Source organism: Tubulanus polymorphus, chromosome 12, assembly GCF_964204645.1.
Source record: "Tubulanus polymorphus chromosome 12, tnTubPoly1.2, whole genome shotgun sequence".
NCBI classification, from domain to species: domain Eukaryota; kingdom Metazoa; phylum Nemertea; class Palaeonemertea; order Tubulaniformes; family Tubulanidae; genus Tubulanus; species Tubulanus polymorphus.
This window is the reverse complement of record NC_134036.1, coordinates 534,404-561,719: the sequence shown is the minus strand read 5'-3', so window position 1 is coordinate 561,719 and position 27,316 is coordinate 534,404. Positions and strand designations below refer to the sequence as shown.

Genomic DNA, 27,316 nt, shown 5'->3' with positions numbered 1-27,316 from the left:
CAACTCAGAGTCTGAGAGATCTCAGTTATCTCAACTCAGTGCCTGAGAGATCTCAGATATCTACAACTGATCAGTCTGAGATCTTTGAGACATCTCACCCCCTATAACTGAATCTGAGATCTTTGAGACGAGTATCTCAGATATCTCACCCTCCCCTATAACTGATATCAATCTGAAAGATCTCAGATATCTCAAATCATATACGCCTTAATGACTGCAGATGTGGACTTCCTGACCTCAACAGACGGATGGATCGGGAAGAAAGAGTCCCCCATACCCATACGTACAGAATCATGCATATTTCATGCCTAAGACAAACCACGACCAGTTCAACTAACTACTTATCTAAACTACATATCTTTATTTCCTCAATAGAATGATAATAGCTGCCTATCTGGGTAATGCATGAACTATTACCCAATCAATACTAGACATCCCCCAACCTACTCTTCATCAACATTCGTAGATATTTAGACCTAGCAATAATAGCACAAATCATTTCCAAACCCCTCACCCCCTCTCATCCACTCTGACATCCACTCTGATCACGTCACTAGTATGTTTGAACCACCTGGTTCTCAACTCAAACTCTCTCGTGTGACATTTTCATTTTTCAGTGAGTGAAATATTGACCTGGTTTCTCACAATTCAAACACCTGCCCAGATATATACGTGAGTAGTGTGTGGAGCGGAACCCGAGGGTCTGTTTTCACAGTGGAGCCCCAGTTTCATGAGAAACCCGGTGAAAATTGACAAAACTATTTCATTCCTGAACATGAATTTAATTTATGAGATTTTTCTGTAAAACAAGGACCAATCCAAACAGCTCTATTTCCAGTTATCAATCAAACGAGCAATAGATTTAATTTCTGAACCGGGACAAATCTTTTTTCAAATATCCCGGTGAAAAGACAGGTATTCAATACTCCACAACCGCTTAGGTTTATACATGACATGTGATTTAAAATAAAAAGTCACATGTGTTGACGATATTTCTCACATGAGAATTCACTCACGCCCACCTAACCCGCGCGAGATCGTGGTTAAGTAACCGCCGGTTACAATCGAACTCATTGTTGTAACAAGTGAATTGCCAAACAAAAAACAACAAAATACCATCAGCGTCATCCGGGGGTTGACTCAGCTCGGCTCCGGGACTGACTCAGCTCGACTCCGGGACTGACTCAGCTCGGTCGCAGTCATGAGAAAATATAGCAAAACAACTATAAAGTAAACTTGATGATTCTATAGTCATTGGATGACTATTCAAAGTCATGAAACCTAATTCTAGGAGTCGTTAGATGACTATTTAAGTCATGAAATCATGTTTTTCAATTTGAACAAAATAATTATTTCAAAGTTCTTATTTCAGACGGGGAAAGTGCATTCGACCCATTGATAAGTTTTATAGAAATGTTGATGACACAGGAATCTGATATGTAGGGATTTTCATATTGTAATAAATACCTGAATGTCGCCTGATTTGAATGGGGATTATTTGATGCGACCCTGCAGGGGTCTAAACAGTGGGAAATTCCACCTGTGCGAGATACAAGAATACAACTCATTCAGATAATGACAATTCATGATCTCTTTATGAAATCATCTCAAATTATGATGAAATAATTCAACCACAACTAAGTATTACAACAACAAGACTGAGGACCAGCAGCAGCGATGTTTATATTCAAAATTTAGTATTTCGCAATGAGACGGAGAGAGAGAGAAGAGAGAGAGGAGAAGAGAGGAGAAAGAGCAGCACTTGACACAAGAGAGAAGCAACATTGTGTAACGCACAATACAACCTGTCGTTTCAAACCGACGAAAAAAATCGACCATTTTTCCCGTGCGATTTCAAAAATTCGTCCGCGACGCATTCATTATAAACAACAAGATCGACGAGAATCTCTTCACTCGAAAACATGAATTTCAAACATTGCGCGCCTTTCAAACTATAATCCAGGGTCGTTCAGCGTAATATATGCCATGACCGAGATTTCATTATAGACGCCACTGCTCGACTGAGTCAGTGTGCGCGGAGAGACGGACGACATTTTTAAATTCCTCTAAACAACAGGTTTGGATGCGTATAATAAACCACCTGTTATTGATGCGCAGCGACCGAACGTACAGGTGCGCTGACCCCCCCTACAGGTGCGATGACCTATCAAAGCTTTTTATCAACTAAACAGAGCAACACAATATCTCATAGAAATCCATATTTAAGTCAGCTGGTCACTCAATGACCTCTCTCTCACATGGTCCAGAGTCAATGACCGCACGGTCCAGTCCGGTTTATAGACGTCACTCAAATGTCTTAAATCCATCTTTGTATTTTTTCAAAAAAAGCCGATTTCACATTTTAACTGACCTGTTTTTACGAACATAAAATAGTGAGATCTCATTAACAGCGAGAACCGCGCCGCGGTGAATTTATGATATCCTGAGTTAACGTCAAACAAAGCGCCGAGATATCCAAGACTTGCTAGAAAGTTCATCTGACCCCCAGAGAGTCTAGTAAGTGAACGCGCAGTGCAGTAGGCTCGCGCGTGCCTTCCGCTTATGTTTTCATAAACAGCACAGGTTCATTACCAATAAACAAAGTTGAATTCGATATATAAATAACTCGATGACCTTTACACAACTTCACATAAAACAACATGGAGTACTTTAAAACCCTACACCAGACTCCAGCACACTCAACTTACTCCGCCCGGAGGAGAGACAAAGCACGAGATTAAAACGGAAATGAGTCACAGATTGAATTCAAATTACTTTTTATCCATTAACAGTCAAGTTGAAAAGGTACATCACATCTAGATATCGAGATACCATTGCACAGAATCTTAAGACTTTTGGAGGATGGATAATAAAGTTTAGTCGACGAGGCATCTCAAGTATATACTACAAACTTCTACACCATCTAAGACGTGTAGCCAGACCGAAATGAAATTACCACAAAACGTAACCAAAAAAGCTTAAAAAATTCTATATCCATGAAAAATATTCCGCTAACTAACAATTGATTAAAACACACTATGAATCCTTGCAACGATAATCATGAAGAAATTAAGGATAAAATCGAAAAATTGTAGCATCATAAACTCAGGAAAACATTTCAATTTTAATTGTCAATCCTCAAGTGCAGTTTCTATATTTCCGACAATGTAAGCGTAATGTACACGACATAGAGCTGGGTCTAATACACCCCGAGAAATACTCAAAATAATACAACAAGCCGACCATATGTTACACCACGGAGTGTACCGGTCCCTGACTGGTTCTTTCCCTCAGGTCACATAGTTCAGGGACAGCTGTACAAATACAAGTCTAACTCGCTATCTATCAAACCATTCTTAAAAATCAAACCGACATTTCTATCTTTTTAGGAAATCAAACTTTCCTGCCCTCCCCCTCCACCCTAGACACAGCGGACCCAATACAAATCGATATACGATTCAATAATGACGCAATATTTTATCAGAGTTGAATCGTTATCACAGATATTCTGGATTGAATTCAGATTGTTGTAGAGGTGAATGTATTAGGCCTATAGGGTCTGCTGGTGCACAATCCATAATCAGGTCCCCTATACATAGACCAGACTCAAATGAACATAGCCCAAACATTGACCGGTAAAATAAACAAAAACCTTTTAAAATCTATTAGCCAAACGCGCAAGCAGAACGCTATAGCAGGCTTTCATTGTATATTAATGTTTAACAAAATCTATCTTTAGCCAAACTTGATTCAAGTGGGATTATTAGGATTAATGCTAAAACCAATCATAATTTTTGCTTTTTCTTAATTCGAGAATTTGCTTAATTGGCCAAACTGATAAAGTGGATGTAATCAGTGAAATAAAGAGTTAGGGTTCGTAGATAATAGCACCACTTCAATCATAGAAATATTTAGCCAACTTATTGATATCAATAAATTAGTTGAAGGGTTCAGCCTTGGGTATAATTAATAAACCTGGACAATTAGGGAACAATCAAACTATAAAATGAATGGACCGCTAATTACTGTGGTACAATAGAGGCCTAGTGCACTGCTGAGGGCTTGTTTGTCATAAATCAAAGATCTAATTACAATCATGGACAATAAGACAGTTTTTAGGTCCTAAGTGCTTCAGTGGTTTAGGGGTGAGAGTTTTTGTCTGGAGAAACAAAGAAGGATGAACATTTACAAATTAAGACCAAAGACAATGTGACAATAGGAAGAAGGGCCTGTGTAATCAGAGGCATACTTTGACTAATGGCTAGACTAATTTAACAAGAAGTGTCTATATCTGATACCTGGCAATTCCTATGAAAACTACAATAAAAACTACTGTCATTTTGTAGAATAAAATGTAAAATAAACTCAGGAAAATGCAATAAAAACAGTTGAGGAATATCGTCTGTTTTGGCTTCCCCTAAAACTGACAACAATGATGGGAAATATTGAATCCTACAAAATAAGGTCATCGTAAATCTTGGATTCCTTGTCAGATATATTCAGCTATTCACTGAAAAAGAAGTTATTTTAGAATGAAAAGAATCTAAAACTTACTCAATAGCATTTTCGAGTCCATCCCTGATACGATCAACTCTCGTACTGTGACCTGCCGTCGTCCCGGTCCCCGCCGCCGTAGATTTTTCCGATCCGTGTTCGGACTGAACGCCCGGCGACGTCGGCGCCATCTGCGCGTAATTCGAATCGGGTTCGTGATGACTTTCCACCGAACTCAAACCGGTCAGATCGGTAGTCGAACCCTGATTCAGTTGATGATGCGAAGCCGCCAGGTCCATCGGTTCCGTCTTACAACCGGACCCTACGAGATCCCTCGTTACCACGCTGATCGGAGCTACCGCTTCCATCCCGCCGCCTCCGAAATCAACACTCGGTTTCTGCTGCATCCGTCTGCTCTTCAGTTCTTATCAAATCGCGTACAGTTTTATTCGATTTAAATATGTCAAAATTTCATTCAAAAATCGGCCATTTTCTGTGTACGAACACACAATGAATGAGATCAATGTTTACTATCGTTTCAAACGTTAAATGCATCGCTTTCTGGACGCGCCATTAATCCGATAATCCGCCACGTTAATCCGCTAATCCTGAAAATGAATAAAACGAAGTCCGTTTCGACTTACATCGTTGGTGGATGTGTTTTTTGAAGGTTTATTTACGACTGATCGCGACGCGAGTGTTTCTACGTCTATTTCAAATGCTCCGCTCAGCGCATGCGCAATGGTCTATTAGCTAGTGCGAGTAGATGGCAGCACCGTCCTGGCCTCAGTGCGCGCGCGGCTTAGAACGGCTCCGATCAATCTATTCCACCATTCCCCGCATATTCCAAGTGAATCCGTTCGAAAATAAGATATTCTATTTAATCATACTGAAATTCGACTTTTGCGTTCATTAACAAGGTTGATTTTGAAGGAAAACTTTATCGCTGCTAGATGGCAGCACTAAATAGCACATTTTACCAACAATTCCTTAGGCAAGTGAGGTGCGGGCTTAATTGATCCGGCGCACTTATTAATTAGTTACATTGAAAACTTTAATGCATTAATTACCAGAATAATTAATGAAGTCAGAAATTATAGGTTTTGTATTTTTACAGGCATTCGTTGTCCCGCAATAGTGGTTCAGATATTCCAATATTTGGGGCGCCTCAAAATTACCTCAGTGGAGCCTATTCATTCCGACTACTAAACCTTTTACGAAATAACTATATACAAAACATTTGGAAGCGTTTACACATTTTTATTCATATTTTGCGATTATTATTTACATGTAATCTTTATATAAAACATTTACACTTAAGATACAATAATTAATTACACATTACATTACATTGAGTTTTGAAATAAGGGAGAGTAGTATAGGCCTGGGGAATATAACAACAATTTCCATTCAAATTTAACTCAAATCCATTCATTTTCGTAGCCTAAACTTTCCACATATTCTTGGAAAATACACAGCAATACAATATAGATTTTCACAATCGCCAAAAAATCTAATTTTTTTGGTAAAATGCACATATATTCATTTAACTAAATAACACATATTTTCAGAGACAAAGAAACATTGATCTCTTCACCAATCAGATTGATTAGATCCTCTAGTGCACAGAGTGCTGCGCCCTCTACAGGAGACTCGCCGAACCGGTTCCGTACTTCTCCGTTTGGGTCTGAATCAAGCGAATTTGGACTTTCGACGTCAAACACGCCTGACGTTCCTCGTGGATTCTCTGACACAATTCCGAATTCAGTTTCTATCGTGAAAAAAATTCAAACGAAAACATTCAGATATCTATAAACACAATAACGCCCCCTAGGGTCAGATTGAATAGCTGATAAATTGAAAGGCACATTTTTTATAGCTTTAAACCGGTAAAGACAAATACTGGTATAGATTTTAGGATTTTTTGACATTGGGGATAGAAAATTGTTTTATTATTCAACCAGTTTGAATGTATTACCCAATAGAGAATAGATTACCGGTACCAGTGGAGTCTTATTATCTATTCTGCACTTCAGGGGCTGCAGTTGCTCAATGTTGGTTAAAGATAACTAGTAGGGGCTGCAGTTGCTCAAAGGGTAGTTAAAGATAACCGGCAGGGGCTGCAGTTGTTTAAAAGTTGGTTAAAGATAATCCTGATTGTCAGGAGTGAATATATTCACCTCTAATTGTTGGTTTTCTTTGATGAGATTTTCGAGTATATCCTGTAGTTCTTCCTCGTCGTCGCTCTCGTAAGAACTATCCGAACTCGTCCAGTCGTCTGCGTCGAACGAGTCGCCACGGATACTACGCAACTCAGCGATCTCCATAGCGACTTGTTCGAATTCGTCTCGTTCCGTTTCGATCTTTTTCTTCAACTCATCTCCTGAAAATAGAATATCATTTTCAAGTTGCAAAGAGTCCGACAAAAATTAAGATTTTCTTTTTAAACTTACTAATAGCGAGCAGTTCCTCTTCCTCAAGTTTGAGAGTCATATCCTTCAATAGTAAAACTCTCATTTCTTCGTCCTGTACTTCTTCGTAACGTTGTTGCGTTAAATCGATATCTCGTTCTAGAAATTTAAATATCAAACCATATTATAATTCTCGTAGCAAAGGCAGTAGTGGACCGGGAGAAAGAATTGGAAGTGAATAAACCCCTCGGTGGTTCATGTGAGCTTTTAGCAGTACACAGAGCTCCACGAGCCGACAAAATACAACAAAGTTTAATTACAACTGGCAATCGAAGAACAAATGATTCAGTCAACAAAGAGAATGGTGATTCAAATGAAGTCAGTGGATTTGAAAATATGCCAAAATCCGATCAACAGGCAATATATGAACTCATGTGAATGATCATATAAAATATCAGATATATCATCTATACACACTCACCGATATTCTCATGTTCAACGCTGATATCTCGATCGGTCTCGTAACTATCTTCGCTCTCCTCATCACCGCTCATTTCCTCCTCTTCGTCAATATTGTGCTGATATTTCAATCTGCAAGACGAGATAAGAAACAAGAATCAACACTCTGAGGTTAAAGCAACAATATTCAGCAGATTTTGATTGAACACATCAATTCCAAATTACATATTCTCAACTGGTTGCTTCTATCAGGTTTACAGATTACGAACTCTCTACCGGCCGCTTCTATCAGGTTTACAGATTACGAACTCTCTACCGGCCGCTTCTATCAGGTTTACAGATTACGAACTCTCTACCGGCCGCTTCTATCAGGTTTACAGATTACGAACTCTCTACCGGCCGCTTCTATCAGGTTTACAGATTACGAACTCTCTACCGGCCGCTTCTATCAGGTTTACAGATTACAAACTCTCTACCGGCCGCTTCTATCGGGTTTACAGATTACAAACTCTCTACCGGCCGCTTCTATCAGGTTAACAGATTACAAACTCTCTACCGGCCGCTTCTATCAGGTTTACAGATTACAAACTCTCTACAGGCCGCTTTTATCAGGTTTACAGATTACGAACTCTCTACCGGCCGCTTCTATCGGGTTTACAGATTACAAACTCTCTACAGGCCGCTTTTATCAGGTTTACAGATTACGAACTCTCTACCGGCCGCTTCTATCAGGTTTACAGATTACGAACTCTCTACCGGCCGCTTTTATCAGGTTTACAGATTACGAACTCTCTACCGGTCGCTTCTATCAGGTTTACAGATTACGAACTCTCTACCGGCCGCTTCTATCAGGTTTACAGATTACGAACTCTCTACCGGCCGCTTTTATCAGGTTTACAGATTACGAACTCTCTACCGGTCGCTTCTATCAGGTTTACAGATTACGAACTCTCTACCGGTCGCTTCTATCAGGTTTCGAGATTATGGTATAGGAAGAGCATATTCTGGAAGGAATTCCAGAATCGGTACAGACCAATAGAAACCTGTCTGTGATGGAAGGATTTACAAACCTTTGTGATTTAAGATTTTTCACTTTATTCCTGTGGAGTATTTCCGGTTTAAGCGGAGACTGTAACCCGGGCGCGACGATCTTCTTCGCGGATGTCGTTGATTGGATGGCCAGCGTTTGAGGGGGCGTTACCGGCTGCGGAGGTGGATGTGACGGAGGAGGTAAGGGAGGCGGAGTCACCTCGCCGCCTCCGTCTGCTGGTAAGACTCTAGGTGGCGCTACAGGCGGTATTTCCTCCTGAACGGGAGTACTCCTAGCCTCGGGTTGTTCTAGCTCTTTCAACTCTTCATCTTCCTCTTTAGAAAAGTCTGGTTTTTCATTTTCGTCGATTCTCTGATTCTGATTCGTATCGATAACTTCTTCTGTTTCTTCAGCCGGTTCTACTTCTGTTGTTATTTCAACCTGTTCAACTTTAACGACAAAATTCGAAAGCATCTTCGAAAAACAATCCGATATAAATCATTTGATAAATCTGGAGAATTTCATTGTAAGAATGTTTACCGATTTCCTGCTGAGGTTTCTTCGTATCGCTACTTTCACAGGTCTCTTCTACGCGAGGAACTGATTCCTGTTTCTCCTCAGTTTCCTCAGTTTCCTCCTCGACGGCGATCTTCTGAGATTCCTCCACTTTTACGTCTTGTTTCTCCTGATTTTCTACCGCTATTTTTGGCTTCTCTTCTTCAACTGCAGCAACTTCAACTTTGTTTTCTTCGACAACATCCTCAGTTTCTACGACAACAACTTCCGCCGTCTGTTTTGTCGGTTCCACAGTTTCCTCTTTAACGACCTCCACTTCTTTAATTATCTCCACTTCTTTTTTAACATCCAACTCTTTTTCCACCGTCTCTTTCTTCTCGGGTTCTTCAACCGCTGTTTCCTCTTTCGGTTTTTCTTTCTTCGTTTCCGTAGCGACGACAGACGGACCCTGGTCGGTTTTCGGAGTTTGTAGTTCTAGATTCAACACGATATCTTCGCCGTCCGACGGCACAGTTGCCAGGGACGGTTTCACCGACGCTTGCTGTTGAGCTTTTCTCGCTAATTTCAACTAGAAATAGACATCAACAGTCACATGAGAGCCAAGTTATTCGGTTTAGTGTCAATTAATTAGTTCATCGAAAATGAGAATTGGTATTAGCAGACCAGCGGACCGTTGCTGAAAAGTTGGTTAAAGATAACCAGCGGATAAATACCATAGTAACAATGAACTTTTTATTGTCATTTAATCAACTATCCACTGGTTAACTGTAACCACATTTTGAGCAACGGACTCAAAATTCACCACCCCTTCCCGACCTTGCAGTATAGGTGTCTATGATAGACTAGATCCTAATGGCTTCATGTGTTTGATTTGTGATCTTTTAATTGTCACTATGTCAACTATCCACAGGTTAACTTTAAACAACTTTTCAGCAACTGCAGCGCCCCCTGTTTCGTGAAATTGACCTCCCCGACATTCCTCAATGAAACTGGAGAAACAATAGATAACGATACCTTTCGTTTAAGTTGAGTAACGACGCGTTGGACCTCCCAAAGTTGTTCCTGAATCTCCGAATCGTCGTTGCCGGCGCTCATTTCGTTGTGAAGTTGATTCAGTAGCGATTCCTGTTTGTGTAGTTCTTCCTCGATCGCGTTCGGAGCGTCCGGTAATTCCAGCGACCATCTCGACGTCGCCGGCTTCAACGGCGGCACGTATCTATAGCGAAGAGTACAACAATACTGTCAGTTATCTAGACTGAGATTGTACGAGAGACTAAAAACAGTACGGAGCAAAATCCCACAATCACCAGAACAATTATATACATATAATTCTGACATTTTGGGCAGAATATTTCAAGTTGCTTCTATCCAATATCGACTAAAAACAGCATGGAGTATAACCCAATTAATGTAATCAGTTACTATGAAATGTCTTGAAAATTATGGTCATCCGACTAAGATCTTATTACAGTCTAAGACTATCATCTACTTAGGTATTGTCTACTTAGCTGATTTGCCTAATACCGTACTTTCCACACATATCCAGAGTAGTTATTCGTATAATCATTGCAAATGTATGAGGACCCTGCTTCCACAGTTCTGGGCGAGAGTTGGAGTTGAAATTAGTTCATTTTCAATAAGTCAACTCAGAGTCAAATCTTCACCCAAAACTGTGGAACCGGGTCCAGTAGTTCTTATGAATGATTGTGATGATTTCGTTTCTAAAGTATTCAATATCTATAGAGGATTAATGATTGTTTTCTGACCTCTTGATTTCGGTGTCGGCGAATAATTCTTTATTGAACGAGAAAAAGACGTTTAGAACGCGATGTGAAATCTGCATCGTCGGACTCAGTACGATCGATACGTTCTGTAAACTCATCTTATTCTCCTTCTCCTGTGAAAACAAAAAATCATTCATCGAATTAAAACAAGATCCAGGGTTGGGAAGTCAAGACCAGTCTAAGCTCATCTTAGTTCTATAACCAATCTAGCCACTAAAGACCAGTCTAATCTCATTTTATTTCTATGGTCAATCTAACAACTTATGACAAATCTAAGCTCATTTTGGTTCTATAACCAATCTAACAACTTAAGACCAGTCTAAGCTCATTTTGGTTCTATAACCAATCTAACAACTTAAGACCAGTATAAGCTCATTTTGGTTCTATAGCCAATCTAACAATTTTAGATCATCTTTGAATTAAGACCAACTTTTCAAGTCCAGGCTCAATAGCATAGTTGTGACTCGAGTCTAAATTTTTATCTGAAATCTTAAGATTAGCCTTCAGTTGTTGGATAGGCTATCAAAATATGATGGTCTTTAATCTGAAGTCTTGATATTGCAACCTAGTGATAATCGGGAGTGATGATAAACTTACTCTCTGTATAATACGAGTCATATGAACGATCATCCACGACACAAGCAGACGATTCGGTTCCGGTAATTCCGTAATTAACTGTTTAAACCCGTCAACTTTCTTACGAACATCTTTTATCGCTGTTTAAAATGAGAAACATTCAAATAAACATTCTCTAGATAAAAATAATTCTCTAGAACTCTGTGAAATAAATCTAGAAGAAATTATTGTTTTACTGACTGGAAGCTTCTTCGAATTTCGGCATTAGTTGAGTGGTGAGTACCGGTTCTGGTAGTTCCCGTAGAAACAGTTTTAACAAACTAGCGACGATGTTCGGTTCGTGTTCGTACAGAAACACCGGGCGCCCTCTATTGTAGCTATCTTTCAACGATTGTATCTTCGATTTTACGCCCGATATTCGATAGATTCCTTCGCATGATAAACCTGTGTGGAAAAAAAAACGGAAAATATTCAGCAGATGGACGGAGACAGACGGACAGATACAGATGCACAAAAACAGACGCACAGAGACAGACAGACGGAGACAGACGCACAGATACAGATGCACAAAAACAGACGCACAGAGACAGACAGACAGATACAGACGCCAATTGATTTCATTTATCCCAAAAAATACAGTAGACTCCAAGATGTTTCCATGGGACTAATCTCACTTTCTTGAAGGAAAGAAATACCCTGATATTGTGGTAAGTGGCGCCACCCTATTACAGTATTACATCAAAGGTCTTGATTTCAAATATTTAGTTAACAGAGGATATTGCGTCAGACTAACCGTGCTCTTCGATATAATCTATACATTCTCGAAATATCGCCGGTAACATTATCCCGTCATGTGACCTGCTTCTTGCCACGGCGACCGTCAACGCGACTCCGAATATCGGTTTGTAATCGTTGGCTGTAAATATACAAACATTCGAAATACTGGTTAATCGGTTATAACTAATTTGAATCGATCGATTCGATTGGTTAATTACAATTTAAATCTGTCGCTGGTTTTTTCTTCTTCAATCGTTTCATCCCGACCCCTCCTCCGCTGCTGCCACCTGTATTATTACTACCGGCGCCATCTTTCTTGCGTTCTTTCTTCTCCGGATCTTTCTCTTTCTTCTTGATCATGATGCCTTGGAATTTTTCGGGTTTCGCGAATTTGAAACTTGGTTTTCCGTGCTTTTTCGAACGCAGAGGACTCCTGAAAATACAGTCATCAAATATCGCTCAGATTCCAGGCGAGGTTATGCAAACAGAGCAAAAATGAATTATGAGAACCTTCAACTTTTCGATGAACTCAACTAAAGAATTAATTGTACAAAGATAGCCTGATTAGGGGTTTGACCATCCAAACCAGTCATTCCTGGGCACTTGTCATTGTGATCTCTCCACATTTCTGAGGGGTTTGTGGCTTACCGGATGCCTCACAGAGACCGGGATATTTGATTGAGCTCAGATGAAATTTCTCTTAATTCTCGTCGGTTAATGACAGTATCATAGACGTAGAGATAATGATTAGGGGAGGAAATCGACGCGGAAAAAACATAAATATTGTGAAGCTAACATGAAATAAAATACACCGGTGAAATATTTAGGACATCTTTCTTTAAACGTTGAGTGAGATCAAAACATTCGTAATTGATAACATATTTCACATTAGCCGCTGGTGAGAGACACAGGAGCGAATAAAGCAAAGACACCGGGTGAAAATGAGTTTCATATACTAAATATAACTGTAGCGTTTAAAAAATTCGAAATACAATCAAATTTACCGGTAAACGACTTACTGTAAGTCATCATTCGGATAAGTCATTGATATAGCGATCACAATAACTAACCATAATGACCTTAGGTGGAGGTTTACTGTAATTGATGAAAGATACCCTGGTACCTGAGGACGGGCGGGTCAGTTTTACTGAAGCTTTAGTTATTGATTATGTAAGGATATATCGAAAAGCGATAAAAAAATCATTTCGACAATTATTTTCAGAATTATTCGTAGCACCTTCTTGATAAAGGGAGAGATAACTTTTAATGTACTGAACGAACGGATAAGCAAATTTGTGAGACATTTAGCAGCAGCAGCAGCTGCAGCAGCAGCAGCAGCAGTAACAGCTCAGATTCCATAGCGACAACACTTACCCTGGCATGTGGAATAGGGTAGCTATAGATGGGGATTCACATTTTCTACAGACGAAAATATTAGTTTTTGATGAATTTTGCACGAAAAAAAAAAACAACACAAATAATAAACGAAATAAATTGAAATAGTTTTGACGAAATAAATTTTACAGAAATAATTCGGGAAATAAACATTTCATGAAATTCAAGCAATTTGTCGAGGAGAATTAAATCGATTTTTCGGACTTACTTGATTTCGTCGACGGCCGGTGTGAATTCATCGTCCGAATTCTCCTCCTCAAACTGTTTGTATCCTTTGTCTTTTTTCTCTTTCTTTTCTTTTTTCTTTCCGTCGCGTTCTTTTTTCTTCACGCGCTCCGGTTCGCTTTCTTCATCTACGAACAACAACCAAATTAAATCGAAATTCAAAGAATTTCAAACAAAGTTTGAATTGTTGTCCTCATTGAAAACATGAAGTAACCAATGGTGGCAATTACACCAAAAATTTGAGTTTAACTTTTTTGTGAAACCGAGCCCTGGGGGCACTTAACAAGGGGCTAAATGTAATACTTATTGAATTGGCACGAGTCCTAGAATTTTCATTCCTATTTTCTAAAAATTGAAAAAATGTGGTATCATGGACACAGGCCTTAAGGAATAAGAGCTCTTTTACTGATTTGCTTCCAGCAAGCGCTGTACCGATGTACATGTCAGAGAGTGTAGGGTAACTTCACAATAAGGTCCTTAGTCCGAATACCAGATGATGTACCAGTTCCCCTGGGAACAACGGCTAGATACTAGACTATAGGACTCTCTGACAGTGGGATCTCTAAACGAGACAGGGTTAGGTATAGACCTAGTTAGTTACCTAATCGTTGGTGGTAAGCTTTTTATAATCGGATGGGTTTGTGGTTTGTGAAACTATCCGATCGTGAAACTAAACCACAGTCATGTTACTGAGTTACTGACTAGTATAGACCATACTTACAATGAGTCTGATCGTCTGGTCTCGATGATGTGTATAAACCGGGGAACTCTTTTTGAACGTCAGGACTGTCGAAACTAATACTCGCATTCATTTCTGCAACTTGCACGTATCAGCTGCAAAAAATAATTACACGTCACAAATAATAATAATAATGTCAAATCTTTAGTCGTCATATTCTAAAGACACAGGGACTCTGGAAGTCAGCTCAGTAAATGAGTCAAGTGTCAATGACTGACTTACCCCAAAGTATCCTGGTTTAGCATAGTGACCAGATGACAGCCAGGGGCTTATCACATATGAAAGTTGATGGATGATACCAGTATCTAATAGATACCGGTATTATCCATCCACTATCATATTGTGACATGTGCTGTATTTACCTACAGGAGGGAGGGATGCACTGGCTGGGTGGGTTGCATAGCATATCATCCATCTCTAACACTCTTTTTTGATAGGCCTATTGCGACTGCTGGTTTTATCCTCCAAAGCTAGGGTTTGAGCTTTGCTCCTTCGTCAACATATATAAATTCAGACTCTCCGCATTTTAGAAAATCAATAGGAAACTTACATTACGATATTCGTGTACGATAAAACTATCAAAACAGACATTATTTCATCCTCATTTTAATCCGGAATCTGTCAATAAAATTATATTGCGTTGAATTGGACGCATTTACTTCCGGGTTTAGGCCCGCTTCAAAATTAGAAAGTTGATTTTCTCGATTCCTAGACCTCGAAATAATCTGAAAATATTCCCAGATTGTGTAATATTTATATATATTTCTTTTCGATATGGCATTTGAGGGGGTAACTAAGAATAGCCGAGCATTTCGGGAACATTTACGATCAATAAAGCGTATTTCAAATTTGATTTAATTTGGCAAGGCAATGCTTACTGCGGCAAGTGTACTGTCGTTCCGTGTGTGCAGCTGTCGAGTTTGTATTTTTCTAGAGGCGCGAGAAAGCGGTGACCGGGGATAGACCTGAAGCCGCTACCAGCAGGTTACTACTGACGCAGTAAACACTGACCTCGACCACACAACAATGAAATCGCCTCTATTTTGATCAGGCTCCTGAAACTGGTGATCGGATTGTCGAATACAGAGAGCTGCGATAATGGCTGAAGCTAGAAGCGCTACCAGTGAACCGAGGGTTCATTATTTAGAAGAAGGAGTCGACCCGGGACGAGATTTCATCAGGGAATGGAGAAAATCTATTCTACGACGATTCTTTCGGACCAGGTTAGTCTGTCGATTTTCCGCTCACGTCAATTAATACAAATTTGATTTACAGTAAAATTGATCGATCACACAAGACGATCAGGACTTTTATCTATGAGGTATTAGCCATTTCAGTAGGGGGTAGGGCCTGCTGATGGGTCCAGCTGATTTTTCCCAATTCCTTGTTCCCTGGACTGGACCCCCTGCTGCCTTGTGCAGGGCAGTAGGGTCAAATTCCATACACCACTGCGCATCAGTGCACCCTACAACACACCCAGTCTGGACCCAGTCACGGGCTGCAGTTGCTCAAATGTTGGTTAGAGTTAACCAGTTGATAGTTGACATATAGTGACGATTAAAACTTCATTGTTAATGGCATTTATCCACTGGTTATCTTTAACCAACTATTGACCAACTGCAGCCTCTGAGTTATCAGTAGGATGCTGGAGGAAGTACCATTGGATCAGCTGATCAGTAAGGACCACTCTTTAGGGCACCCCATTTTAAAAGTGTAAAATCAGTATATTATTATCATTGATATATGCAATTTTGATCAGATTCAGAAGAAAGCTATGCTTACCTAATCTTAGGATTAGGATTAGGATTAAGATTTAATGTCTCAGTTGCACGTGACAATCAGTTTTATATTTTACACACAACCAGTCACATGTTTTGTGTCATACAAACACTAGGTTAGCGGTGGAACGGCCTATATATTATGTCACTAGGTCACCCAGTTCTGAATAGTAAATTCCTGCTATACTCTAACCGCTAATCTATAATTGTGTGTATTAGGCATCTCTGAGATCAAAGTCTAATAAAAGTCTATCAATCTCAGCTCATTAGATTCTCTCTAATTGTTATAAATGATTTAGTTGAGTCCTTCACGCGCGCCTACGTTTACTGGACATTGATAACCACAATCATATCGGTTTAAATAGGTCGTTTATGAATATTAAGTACACGTGTACTTCTTATAATATCTCTCCGTTATTTCAATTCAAAATGATTGTTTTAAAAGATTCATTTAATTTCATTAATTTTCTTCAAATTGATTTAAAATCTAATTTCTTTTGTCGATTGATTTTTATTAAGCTATTAAGTCTTCCTAATCATATAATATCTCCCTTTCGCTAGGAATTCTTAATAATCATTATCCATTGAAATAACATTGAACCGCAATGAAAGTAATCAAGACAAACCAAGATCCGTGAAAATTTCAAATTATTGACGAATATCCTTACCTTCAATTTAGAGATGGAAGCCAAATGACAATTCGAGTCATATCTTGCAAACAATTATAGAATCCATTTGATCTGTATGAAAAGAAATGAAATCATTATTAGATAGAATAAGTTATTATAGAAATCCATCAATGCAGTTTCTAAAATCAATAGTTGAATGGTTTGAACACCGGGCAAATAATAGCTTATTTCAAACAATGAATATATTAGAATATTGGGTTACGCAGTGGCACGTATATAACTGCTGTTCAACTCAGAGCTACAGTAACATCAGATTTGGTTATGAAGTTAGTTAACCAGCATCCTCACTTGCCAGGGTTTGATTGCTATGCGCCGGGTTTCGCACCAACACAAGCTCAGGCTGCAGTCCCTTCATTGGTGTATTTACACCCCCCAAGATTTCTTGAGCGGACATGTTGGCGCTTACCGGCCACCAGTCTATAAACTTGACCGATCAGCATTGTTTTTCACTGATGGATTCGCTCTTGCTCAATGTAGTGCATCTGATTGGCTAAGATATATAGATTGGTGGTGTGAGCTTCAGCGGGAGGCGATCAAACCCTGGCAAGGTTTACCAAAGATGTCTAAGAATATCTAAAATGGCATTTGTTACAATGTTGTTTATCCGATTGTTACAAGCGACTGTTTCTGGGATGTTTCGTGTTTTTAGAACATTTACAATTCTTTGTGTAATAATGGATTGTTAGGCGCTAAATCAGAATCTTAACGATTTTATCTCTTCTCGTAGGAATCTAATCCGGAACGGAATGTGGCCGACTTCGATCTGGAATCTGGGATTAACGGTCGGATTGTTGTCGATGTGTTTAATCGGTGATTGGACGTGGGTTCAACCCGTTAACGCTCAACTGTGGCGTTTAGCGGACTTCCTGCATATACATTCAGGTATCTACAGTCTCAAGAAGAACAAACTTATTTCTATCATTTTGAGTATTGGTTATTTTACGAATAAATTATCACAAAAGATCGGTAGAAGTGTTCTGCTTGAAATGTTGTAGAACAACAATGACCATATAAACTTGCTTAAATCATCGTCATAGATGTGACGACTTATTCCAATGACAACATACACTTAGTGTGAATTATAATGCATCAACTTTGGATCAAAAAAATAGACTTCAGTAAAATGTAACAAAGACTTGGAAATACAAATTTACAGTTTAATCATTATTTTCGATATTATTTTAAACGTTTTATTTTTTTTGCAGGGATACCGTATTATATACAGATATTATTTGTAACGGCTGCCGCTGGATTCCTGTTTTTCCTCATTTTAATGTACGTTAGGAGATATACGTTAAGAGTATTACTGGCTTACAGAGGATGGATGTGTAAGTACAATACAACCCCCTCTCTCTCCTCCCTCTCCTCCCTCTCATCCCTCTCCTCCCTCTCACCCCTCTCCTCCCTCTCCTCCCTCTCCTTCTCTCCCAGCCTTGTAAACTCAACATGTTGACTGTCGAAATGTCTACACCGTCTGGCTGTTGATCAAAGATCCAGTTTTGCAGTTCTTAAAGATTTCACTAAGAACATTGGAAATTAACTGATTTTTATTCTAAGCTAATTCAAGTTTTAAATGAATTTATGATTATGCTTATGGAGCCAGGCATTGGTTATATATTGACCTTAAAGGAGCACTCCCTTCAACTGTACATTTTACCGAATCAGTTATTTTATTTTATTTGATGTATGCATACTTAAAGAATATGTGAAAAGAAATACTTAAGACTTCAGACTTGCCCTTTATAACAAAACTATAAAGATTATACTTGAAGATAAAATGTGTTTTGATGTTTTTCTAGATGAACCACCTCGACACCAGTGTCTATCGACTAAAATATGGGGTTTAGTCGTTCGACTGTGGAGCGGATATTCCCCGAGTACGTACAGCTGTCAGGCATCGCTACCCCGAATGCCTGTCCCGTCTCTGCGCAGCACGCTCGATAAACTATTAGAATCTCTAGAACCGCTTTACGGAGACGATCCCGAAAAAATGGAAACGATCAAACGAAAAGCAAAGGTTAGAATTCATCATTTCAGGATCCGTTACCTCTGAGTAGAGGTGACTTTTAGACTGATGTTTATCTCAAATCTAGAGTTTACGAGAAAAATCCACGGTTGATATTAAAAGTTAATTTTCTGACAGTTTTGGGGCTTATCTTAACCCCCTCATCAGTGTGAAACTGAAGTGATATCATCATTGAATCATTTTGGTTTCTCTGATGTTGGGGTTAAGTAAAAATTTCGAAACTGCCAGACACAATAGACACTTTAATATCTACTGTGAGTTTTTACTTGTTAGCTAAGTAGAGGAGTCCTGTTAAAAAAACAATGAGAATTATTTCACGAAAATAATCATTGAAAATATTTGTTTGTTTGTTTTGTTTCAGGCGTTTGAGAAGTCGATTGGTCAACGGTTACAAAAAGTATTAATGTTAAAATCGTGGTGGGCCGAAAACTATATGACAGACTGGTGGTACGTGTACCGATACCTATCACCCCCTACAGCTGATAATCGGTCTGTCCTAACTCAATGATATTCGCTATTTTCAGGGATAGATACGTGTATTTAATGGGTCGATCGCCGATAGCGATTAACAGTAATTATTACGTATTAGATCATTGTTATTGGCAGCCGACCATTAGACAATGTTCAAGGTAAACTACGACTCACGTCGCGTCCGTTTGAAATTCATGATCTATTCGAAATTTGAAATAACGATTTCTATTGTTTAAACAGGGCAGCTTTAGTGACGATACAGTTTTTAGAATTCGAGCGTTATTTAGATCGCGAACAGATTCCTCCGTTACTGATACGTAACACTATTCCATTGTGTATGTGGCAGTATGAACGCATCTTTTCAACAACCAGGTAACCAACAGCAACCGCAGCAACAATAGCTTCGGTTAAATCATTCAAATTCTCACGATTACCCGAATGAAAATTATGAACTCGATCTTTTTTTTCCCATTTCATAGAATTCCAGGTGAAGATATCGATGAACTTGTACATTACGATACCACTGTTTCAAAGGTACACCAATAGAGGGCTCTACTGTTTCGTCTAAAGGATTGAGTAGAAATCTAAACGCGAATCTCTTATTACTTGCAGCATATAGTTGTGATATATAAGGGTTTGTATTATCGTATCGACATATTTGACAGCAAGGGGGAGCCACTGACTCGTCAGAGTATGGAGTTACAGTTCGAATGGATCGTCGAGAACGCCGGACGGGATATCGACTCGGTAACGACGGCGGAGCGCCATCTACCGGCGTTAACGGGACTACCTCGTACGGATTGGGCGAGAATTCGTAATTCGTATTTCAAAAATGGACCGAACAAAGAGGCTTTGGACGTCATCGAGAAATCTGTATTCGTTGTAAGTATCAAATTTAAACATTGTTACTAGCGAGTAACTGACGGTTGTATTGTTGTATATTGTTGCTAGGTAACTGATTGGGGTATTGTTACATAATGTCGCTAGGTAACTGATTGGGGTATTGTTACATAATGTCGCTAGGTAACTGACCGGGGTATTGTTGCACTTCGTTGCCAGGTAACTGATATGGTTGTATTGTTGTATTATTTTCAGGTCGTACTGTCCGATGAGAAGTTCGAACATTTCTCAGATCGCGGTAAATATCTCCTACACGGCGACGGAGGTAACATGTGGTTTGATAAGTCGTTCAGTTTGGTGTTTTTCGCCGATGGTAAATTCGGTATTAATTGCGAACACTCGTGGGGCGATGCCCCGGTTATGGGACACGTCGGAGAATACTGTATGACCAATGAGTAAGTGTTACATGAACAATCATACTTGAAATTATTGCAAGTGAAAGTTAACAACTCACCTAACTTGGGAGGACGAACTGGGACCGGTGGCAAAATTGAGTCAAGCTGAAAGTCCAATTTCAGGATTGGAAAATATTTTTAGTAGGAAATCAGAAAATGATCTCATTTTGTCCAAAATAGTCTAGACTCAAGAGTTGGCCATGCATTTATTTACACTGCAAGGTTTACTGTAAAATAAATGTTTTTGCTGATAGATTTTTTGTCTATGAAAATTTAAGGTTACTGGAGAAGTTATACACCGAAGATGGTTATCTGATGCCCGATAAAGTATCTCAGAAAGCTAAATGCAGTAACCCTCAGAGATTAGTGTGGGATTTACCAGATAACTGCGTATTAGCGAGTAAAATAGAGAATGCTTTCACGCTGAACGTACAGGTAAAATATAGACTAAAAACTCGACTCTGAATTTAGTCGCGGTTTGAAAAATGCTGATAACAATTTTATCCTATTTCAGAATAATGATGATTTGATGTTATGCGTAAAGGAACATAAGTCGTACGGAAAAGGCCTCGTTAAAAAGATACAGGTTTGTTTTACAATTACAATTAAAATACCGCCTTCAACTTCCTAAATTCATGAAAATGATAATGATCATTTATTTTCTTGCAATATCTACTTATTCATCTCACTTTACCTAAGATAAGAAAATAGATTTAAAAACATTAAAATTATCATTGATAAAAAAAACTACAGGGCACTCTAATTCAGCTAAAATATAAATGTTTTTGAAATTGTTTCTAATGATTTGTGTCTGATTATTGTAGGTTAGCCCCGACGCGTATATTCAACTAGCCTTACAACTAGCCTATTACAAAGACGCGGGTAAAATAGCCCTCGTCTACGAGTCTTCGATGACCCGATTGTATCTTCAAGGTCGTACCGAGACAGTTCGTTCGCTGTCGAAATATTCGGTGGCTTTCGTCAAGTAAGTTCATATACATATAACAACTGGTTTAGCTTTACAGAATAAAAATATAATTGATAAAGAACTTCTGAAAAAGAGTTAGTTTTGAGTCTACATGGTGGCGCCACTAACCTAGAAAACCCAGGGAATCAGAAAAATCTGGGAAAACTCTGGGAATTTGATGAATTTTACCAAACCCCTTGAAAACTTGGGCAATTTAGATAAAGCTATTGACCGCGTGTTTCTTTATCAATACGTGATTCAATGAAAAATGAATGAATTGTAACATTTTAAATCTAGAAATGTCTCCGATTCACTCAGGGGGATCAGGGAAAACTTTAAATTTGTGATTTATAAATGGGTGAGAAGTGGCTGCCACCTTGTCTATCTGTGAGAAGAGATGTTATCTCATGTATTACTAATTGTAAACTTACTGATTTTATTCGATTAACCCTTTCAGAGCTATGACAGACGGTAAAACTCCAGACGATGAAAAGAAGAAGTTATTAAAACAGGCGTGTGACTTTCATCAGAATATGTATCGCGATTGTATGAATGGAAAAGGAATTGATCGACATCTATTCGCTTTATATGTAGTTTGTAAAGGCATGGGATACGTAAGTTAGAACACTTCTATACAAATGAGTTGAATTTGATTAGAACTAGTTCATTTTCAATGTTTTCAACTCTTAAACAGTTTTTGATTGAACATATTCCGGTTTATTTTCAGGATTCGAAACCCGAAAGTGAATTTCTGAAAGAATCGTTGATGATTCCGTGGACTTTATCTACCTCACAACAACCTCAACAACAAATATCTGGAATGCCTGATTGTAGTTTACCGTACTATCAGAACAAGGTATGTGACTGTATGTCACCTCATTCTTTACCTCCTACCTCCTACAACCTTCTGCAATTACCTATACTATGCTGATTCACCTCCTACAACGTCCTGCAATTACTTATACTAAGCTATTTCAACTCTCTATCTCTCACCTCCTTTTAACTTAGAAAACCTAGCAGCACCTTTACCTATCTATCCCCCTCGAGCTCCCACATACCCCCAGCACCCAGAAATAAAAAGTGGCGTTAAAATAACCGTATAGTAAATCAATAATTTTCCTCCACCCAGCAATTCATTCCAGCTAGTCAAAATTTTAGTTTTTAGACCTCCCCTCTGATTCCTCTCTCCCTCGCTCCCCTAATCCCAACTCTTCTTACTCCCCTCATCCTCTCTCCCCTCATCCAAACTCCCCTCACCCTCCTATTTCAGTATAAATAATACATATTGTATAATGATGTATATTTACAGATAAGTCCAGGCGGTGGATTCGGACCGGTCTCTGATCTCGGTTACGGCGTGTCGTACATGATCCCCGGCGACCATCGTTTCTTCTTCCACGTTTCGTGCAAGAAATCGGCAAAAACGACGAACGCCGCCAGATTCATGGATTTATTGTTTGAAAGTTTAACCGACATTCGATTGTTGTTCAATCAACCTGAGTCGCAGAGATTCGATGCGCGCGGCCGACCGATTAAACCGGACAGTCAGCAGACGGACGGACCTACGATGAATAATTCTCATTGATCAAAAAACTACAGTGCGTTCTAAAAATAAAACATTTTCAATGAACGAATTCAACTCAGGTGTCAACATGTGAATGTAGTCATGACCTATATACATCTATCAATCTGCAGCCTGGCACTCTCCCCCCATTATTGCCTGGAATGCCCCTCCTATAGCCTGGATTGGGAACTACCCTCCTATAGCCTGGAACTACCCTCCTATAGTCTGGATTGGGAACTACCCTCCTATAGCCTGGAACTACCCTCCTATAGTCTGGATTGGGAACTACCCTCCTATAGCCTGGAACTACCCCCCACGCTGCCTGAAACCCTCACTCTCTCAAACCATATACCAAGTGATGATCAGTTTTTGACGTGTGTTGATAAAATGTCTAATATCTGGTGTTGGAAGTTCATTTTCAATTAAAAATATCTCAGGTGAAGTTCTGAACACATTTGAAGTGTGGACAATCAGTTTTTGAAAGTGTGCTGATGAAATATCTAATATCTGGTGTTTGTAGTGTATTTTCAATTAGAAATTCTCAGGTGAAGTTGGGAACGATCGGTAATGAAAGGTTGCCGGAATACAAGCTCAGTTTGTCGGGCGTCAACTGCAGATTGATACCTGTATTAAGACATAAAACTAGTCACAGTATGTATTAGGTATAACCCACAATTCTCTACTTCAAACGCGGTAACTTAAAACATATCTTTTTAAATATGATATAGAATAATGATGCTTTTGAATCTATGCTTACGCACGCTTTAGAAATATCTCCAGTGAAACTTCATGGCCCGGTTTAACCCTTTCAGTGCGTCTACACCGCAGTGCGGTGTACAAATCAGTGAAGGATTTTGCTAGTACACCACACTGCGGTGTATTGATTTAATTAGTAATTACTAATTATCTCTATTGAAAGATGGCAGCACCTGTTAAACATTGTGAAATATTAGTTACTAACGATACACCGCACGGCAGTGTAGACGCACTATAGCGGTATTCCTGTTATTGAACACACTAGGGTGGAAATTTTCAGAATTTTCAAATTATCTTCAGCACTATAGGGTATTAATTAGTCAGCACTGAAAGGGTTAATAGACTGAGTATGAAAGTTATCCCTAGGGGTAAATCTTCAATCTGGATGACAAGCACCATAGTAACAATGAGAAACCATGGTTATAACTAATGAATTTCAAAATGTTCCCAGGGACTTTCTTTCTTCCACATCTATGAAACCCAGCCCAGGGGCCGGTTGCATAGTCATGGCTTAGACTTAAGACCAGTCTAAGACCAACTAAGTTCTATAGCCAATCTAACAACTTAAGACCGGTCTTAAGATTTAAGACCACTTTTTGACTTAAGTCACGACTGTGCAACTGGCCCCAGGATTCCTAGCAAAAACATTGAAACCCTTTCTTAGTTATTAAACTCATAGTGTCTATATACCTATCGGCTGGAAAATGACTAGGTTTTGATTGGATTAAATGAATTTCAGAACTATGAAGTGTAACACAAGTGTGAAAATTAAACTGAGGTGATTTTCTTCGATGCAATATTATAATTATAATCGATTTTAATATTCACGTTGCCAAAGCTAGTATTTCGATAATTATGATAATTGTAATAATAATGATAATATTAATACTGATATCGACAATGTTTTAGTGTAGTTTTGATGGTCTGAAAGTGTGTAAATTCTGTTGTGATTTTATCGATGAATACAAAATAATTCTATGAATGAATGAATGATTAGATATAATTCAAGAGAATCAGAATCAATAATTCGACTGATTTGAGTTGATTTTGTTCATCTGTTCTTGGCTTATGAAATGGTTTGACGAATTTTTAAAATATTTAGATAGATTTAAATCTGTTAACTTGTTACTAATCGTTTCTTTCAAGAAATGATCGTAGATAAGTTCAGAATTGATTGTCGATTGGTTATGAATTGATTGTGGATTGGTTGTATGATTGTAAATTCATTTCAATAATTTTAATGTTTTATTGTTCTAATTAGTTGATAATTCTGTATTTTCCTCTGTGTCAAAAAAGGGCGATCAGTATATAGGACTCCTCCTGGCAGTCATAAGATCCTTTGATTGAGTCAGTTTGAGGACTCCTCCTGTCAGTCATAAGATCCTTTGATTGAGTCAGTTTAAGGACTCCTCCTGTCAGTCATAAGATCCTTTGATTGAGTCAGTTTAAGGACTACTCCGGCCGGTCATATGACCTTTCAGTCGACCTGGTTCCAATGTTTTTAGTTAAATTTGACTAAAGTCAAATCATTTAAAGCAAAAGTAAAATGTTAACTTGTATCATATTTAACAGTGCTTGCTGGATTAGGAAAATCTATGTTGTCTCTATTGAGGTAGTCTAGTGTCATGAGCCTGAGGTCAGTAGTATCCGAATGGTTACTCATATGAAGGGTACTCGTAATGGGTACTCGTGGCGGAGTATGACTGCCGATGGTCACTTAAAGGAGGGGTCACGTTAAAGAAAACTAGTCGTCATTGTCAAAAACAGCTTTAAACTAAAGTGACTAAAAATCGGCTGCCGAAGCTGAAGGGTTACTGTCTGATACGCAAGGCTCTATTAGTCATTTAGTCACGTTTAGTCATTATTTCAAATGCATATCATAAACAACTGAAGAATGTAAAGAAGCATTTATCTGGTGAATGCTCGCAGAATTTGTCGTCGTATTGTGAAATTGTTTTAATGAATTGTGTAACAACATTCCACTGATTTATAGATGATAGAAAAATGCTGAGATTTTGATAAACACAGATTTTTAGGATTACTGAATGATGACAACATGTAACAGGTTTTTTTCCATTTTAGAAAACAAGGCTCAGTTTATAGATTAAGGTCTTGAGTCATAAGGCTGATTAGTAGTTCTTAGATTGACGATACAACTAAGACTGTCTTTAAGACTTGTTTAATTTGTGACTATGCCACTGACTGCATAGTTCAATTACGCAGACATGACTTACAGATTTAAGACCGGTCTAAGCCTATCTATTTACATTCTGCGGCTACAATATTTATCAAACAAGTTAAGACCTGTCATTAGATTTAAGACCAGTTTTGGACTTTTGGACTTGGGTCCTTGCTTCATGTCGAGTGGTAAACAAACGAAGCCGATAGATTTTAGCAACCTTCAATTTTCACAGTTTCATTTTAAAAGCATAATAATTCTGAATCTAAATGTTAGTTAAATCTTTGTGTTGTAAACAATGAATCGAGCATTAAGGGGACCACACACACATTGTACCACGCATCTCTTAATCTATTATCATCCTCTTCATTCTTATCCTCAGTCTTTACTACAATTATCGCCCCTTTTCTGCGGTGGTGTTACGATAACGATATTGATATTTATTTGTGTTCCCTTTTATTACGATATACCCGGTAATTGTGTTGTTATGAAAATTATCGAAAAAAAAAATAAATGAAATTTAATCCCATTTAAATATCGATTCGTTTGATTTTATTTTTGATGTTTCAAGTATTTTTGATGCCACCAGAGTAAAAGAATAGTATTGATCGAAATAAAGTCAAGCAAACATCACTAGAGATTTTTAGAGATCACGAGATTTAGTGGTCCCTTAAACCCGGGGAAAGTGAAAAATACTGTGCGTAAAATATTGATTATCATGAATTATGGTCTGATAAACATCGGAAATAAAATTCAATTTAATTGAGATTCTTTCTGTGGCATGTGAGTTTGGCGCTTTACCGAGTGCTAATACATTACGCTTAGAAAAGAGTTCTTTTTAAAAGCGGCTTAAAATCCATTTTAAAAAGCAGATTACCCTTAGATTAAGCTGTAACATTGAAACGATTTTTATCAAAAACAAACTAGTCTTTATTGATGAATCTAATTGAACTTAGAAAAGTATCAGTATTCCTCGCATGCCACAGTAGAATGCCGAGGCTCTGTTAAATCTCAACCGTTCAGTGCTGCCCCAATGAATAACGATAGCGGAATATACGCGAACTAAAATATTAGCACATTTACTCTCAAAATATATTAATTTTTGCGTCCAATTAATACGGACCACTGTGACACTTGATTCTTGTAAACTACGATTTTAGATAACGATGTTTATTTTGTATCCGA

At 38.5% G+C, this 27,316-nt stretch overlaps 2 protein-coding genes across 4 annotated transcripts; one reads left to right on the top strand and one right to left on the bottom strand.

Annotated features, from left to right (window-relative positions):
* Window positions 1-5,753: 5,753 nt before the first annotated feature.
* LOC141913882 (uncharacterized) lies at window positions 5,754-16,870 on the bottom strand. 3 transcript variants are annotated; one of them, XM_074805055.1, is made up of 16 exons: window positions 16,853-16,870; window positions 14,389-14,501; window positions 13,651-13,795; window positions 13,422-13,466; window positions 12,266-12,480; window positions 12,064-12,186; window positions 11,511-11,714; window positions 11,292-11,410; window positions 10,677-10,807; window positions 9,925-10,126; window positions 8,935-9,478; window positions 8,435-8,843; window positions 7,387-7,496; window positions 6,948-7,064; window positions 6,675-6,877; window positions 5,754-6,265 (listed from the first exon to the last, which is right to left on the bottom strand). In XM_074805055.1, the coding sequence occupies exons 2-16, from the start codon at window positions 14,477-14,479 to the stop codon at window positions 6,137-6,139; spliced, it is 2,787 nt and encodes a 928-aa protein (XP_074661156.1). In that variant the 5' UTR covers window positions 14,480-14,501; window positions 16,853-16,870; the 3' UTR covers window positions 5,754-6,136. The 3 variants fall into 3 exon arrangements, with proteins under 3 accessions (XP_074661156.1, XP_074661155.1, XP_074661157.1); XM_074805054.1 differs by lacking the exon at window positions 16,853-16,870 and adding an exon at window positions 14,957-15,046; XM_074805056.1 differs by lacking the exons at window positions 13,422-13,466; window positions 16,853-16,870 and adding an exon at window positions 14,957-15,046.
* On the top strand, window positions 15,426-26,629 carry LOC141913883 (carnitine O-palmitoyltransferase 1, muscle isoform-like). Its single transcript, XM_074805057.1, has 16 exons — window positions 15,426-15,629; window positions 17,601-17,755; window positions 18,079-18,201; window positions 18,673-18,890; window positions 19,261-19,346; window positions 19,424-19,528; window positions 19,611-19,742; window positions 19,850-19,904; window positions 19,983-20,252; window positions 20,466-20,665; window positions 20,944-21,100; window positions 21,180-21,251; window positions 21,490-21,650; window positions 22,090-22,246; window positions 22,360-22,488; window positions 22,942-26,629. Exons 1-16 carry the CDS (start codon window positions 15,505-15,507, stop codon window positions 23,215-23,217), a joined length of 2,421 nt encoding a protein of 806 aa, XP_074661158.1. The 5' UTR covers window positions 15,426-15,504; the 3' UTR covers window positions 23,218-26,629.
* The last annotated feature ends 687 nt before the right edge of the window (window positions 26,630-27,316 follow it).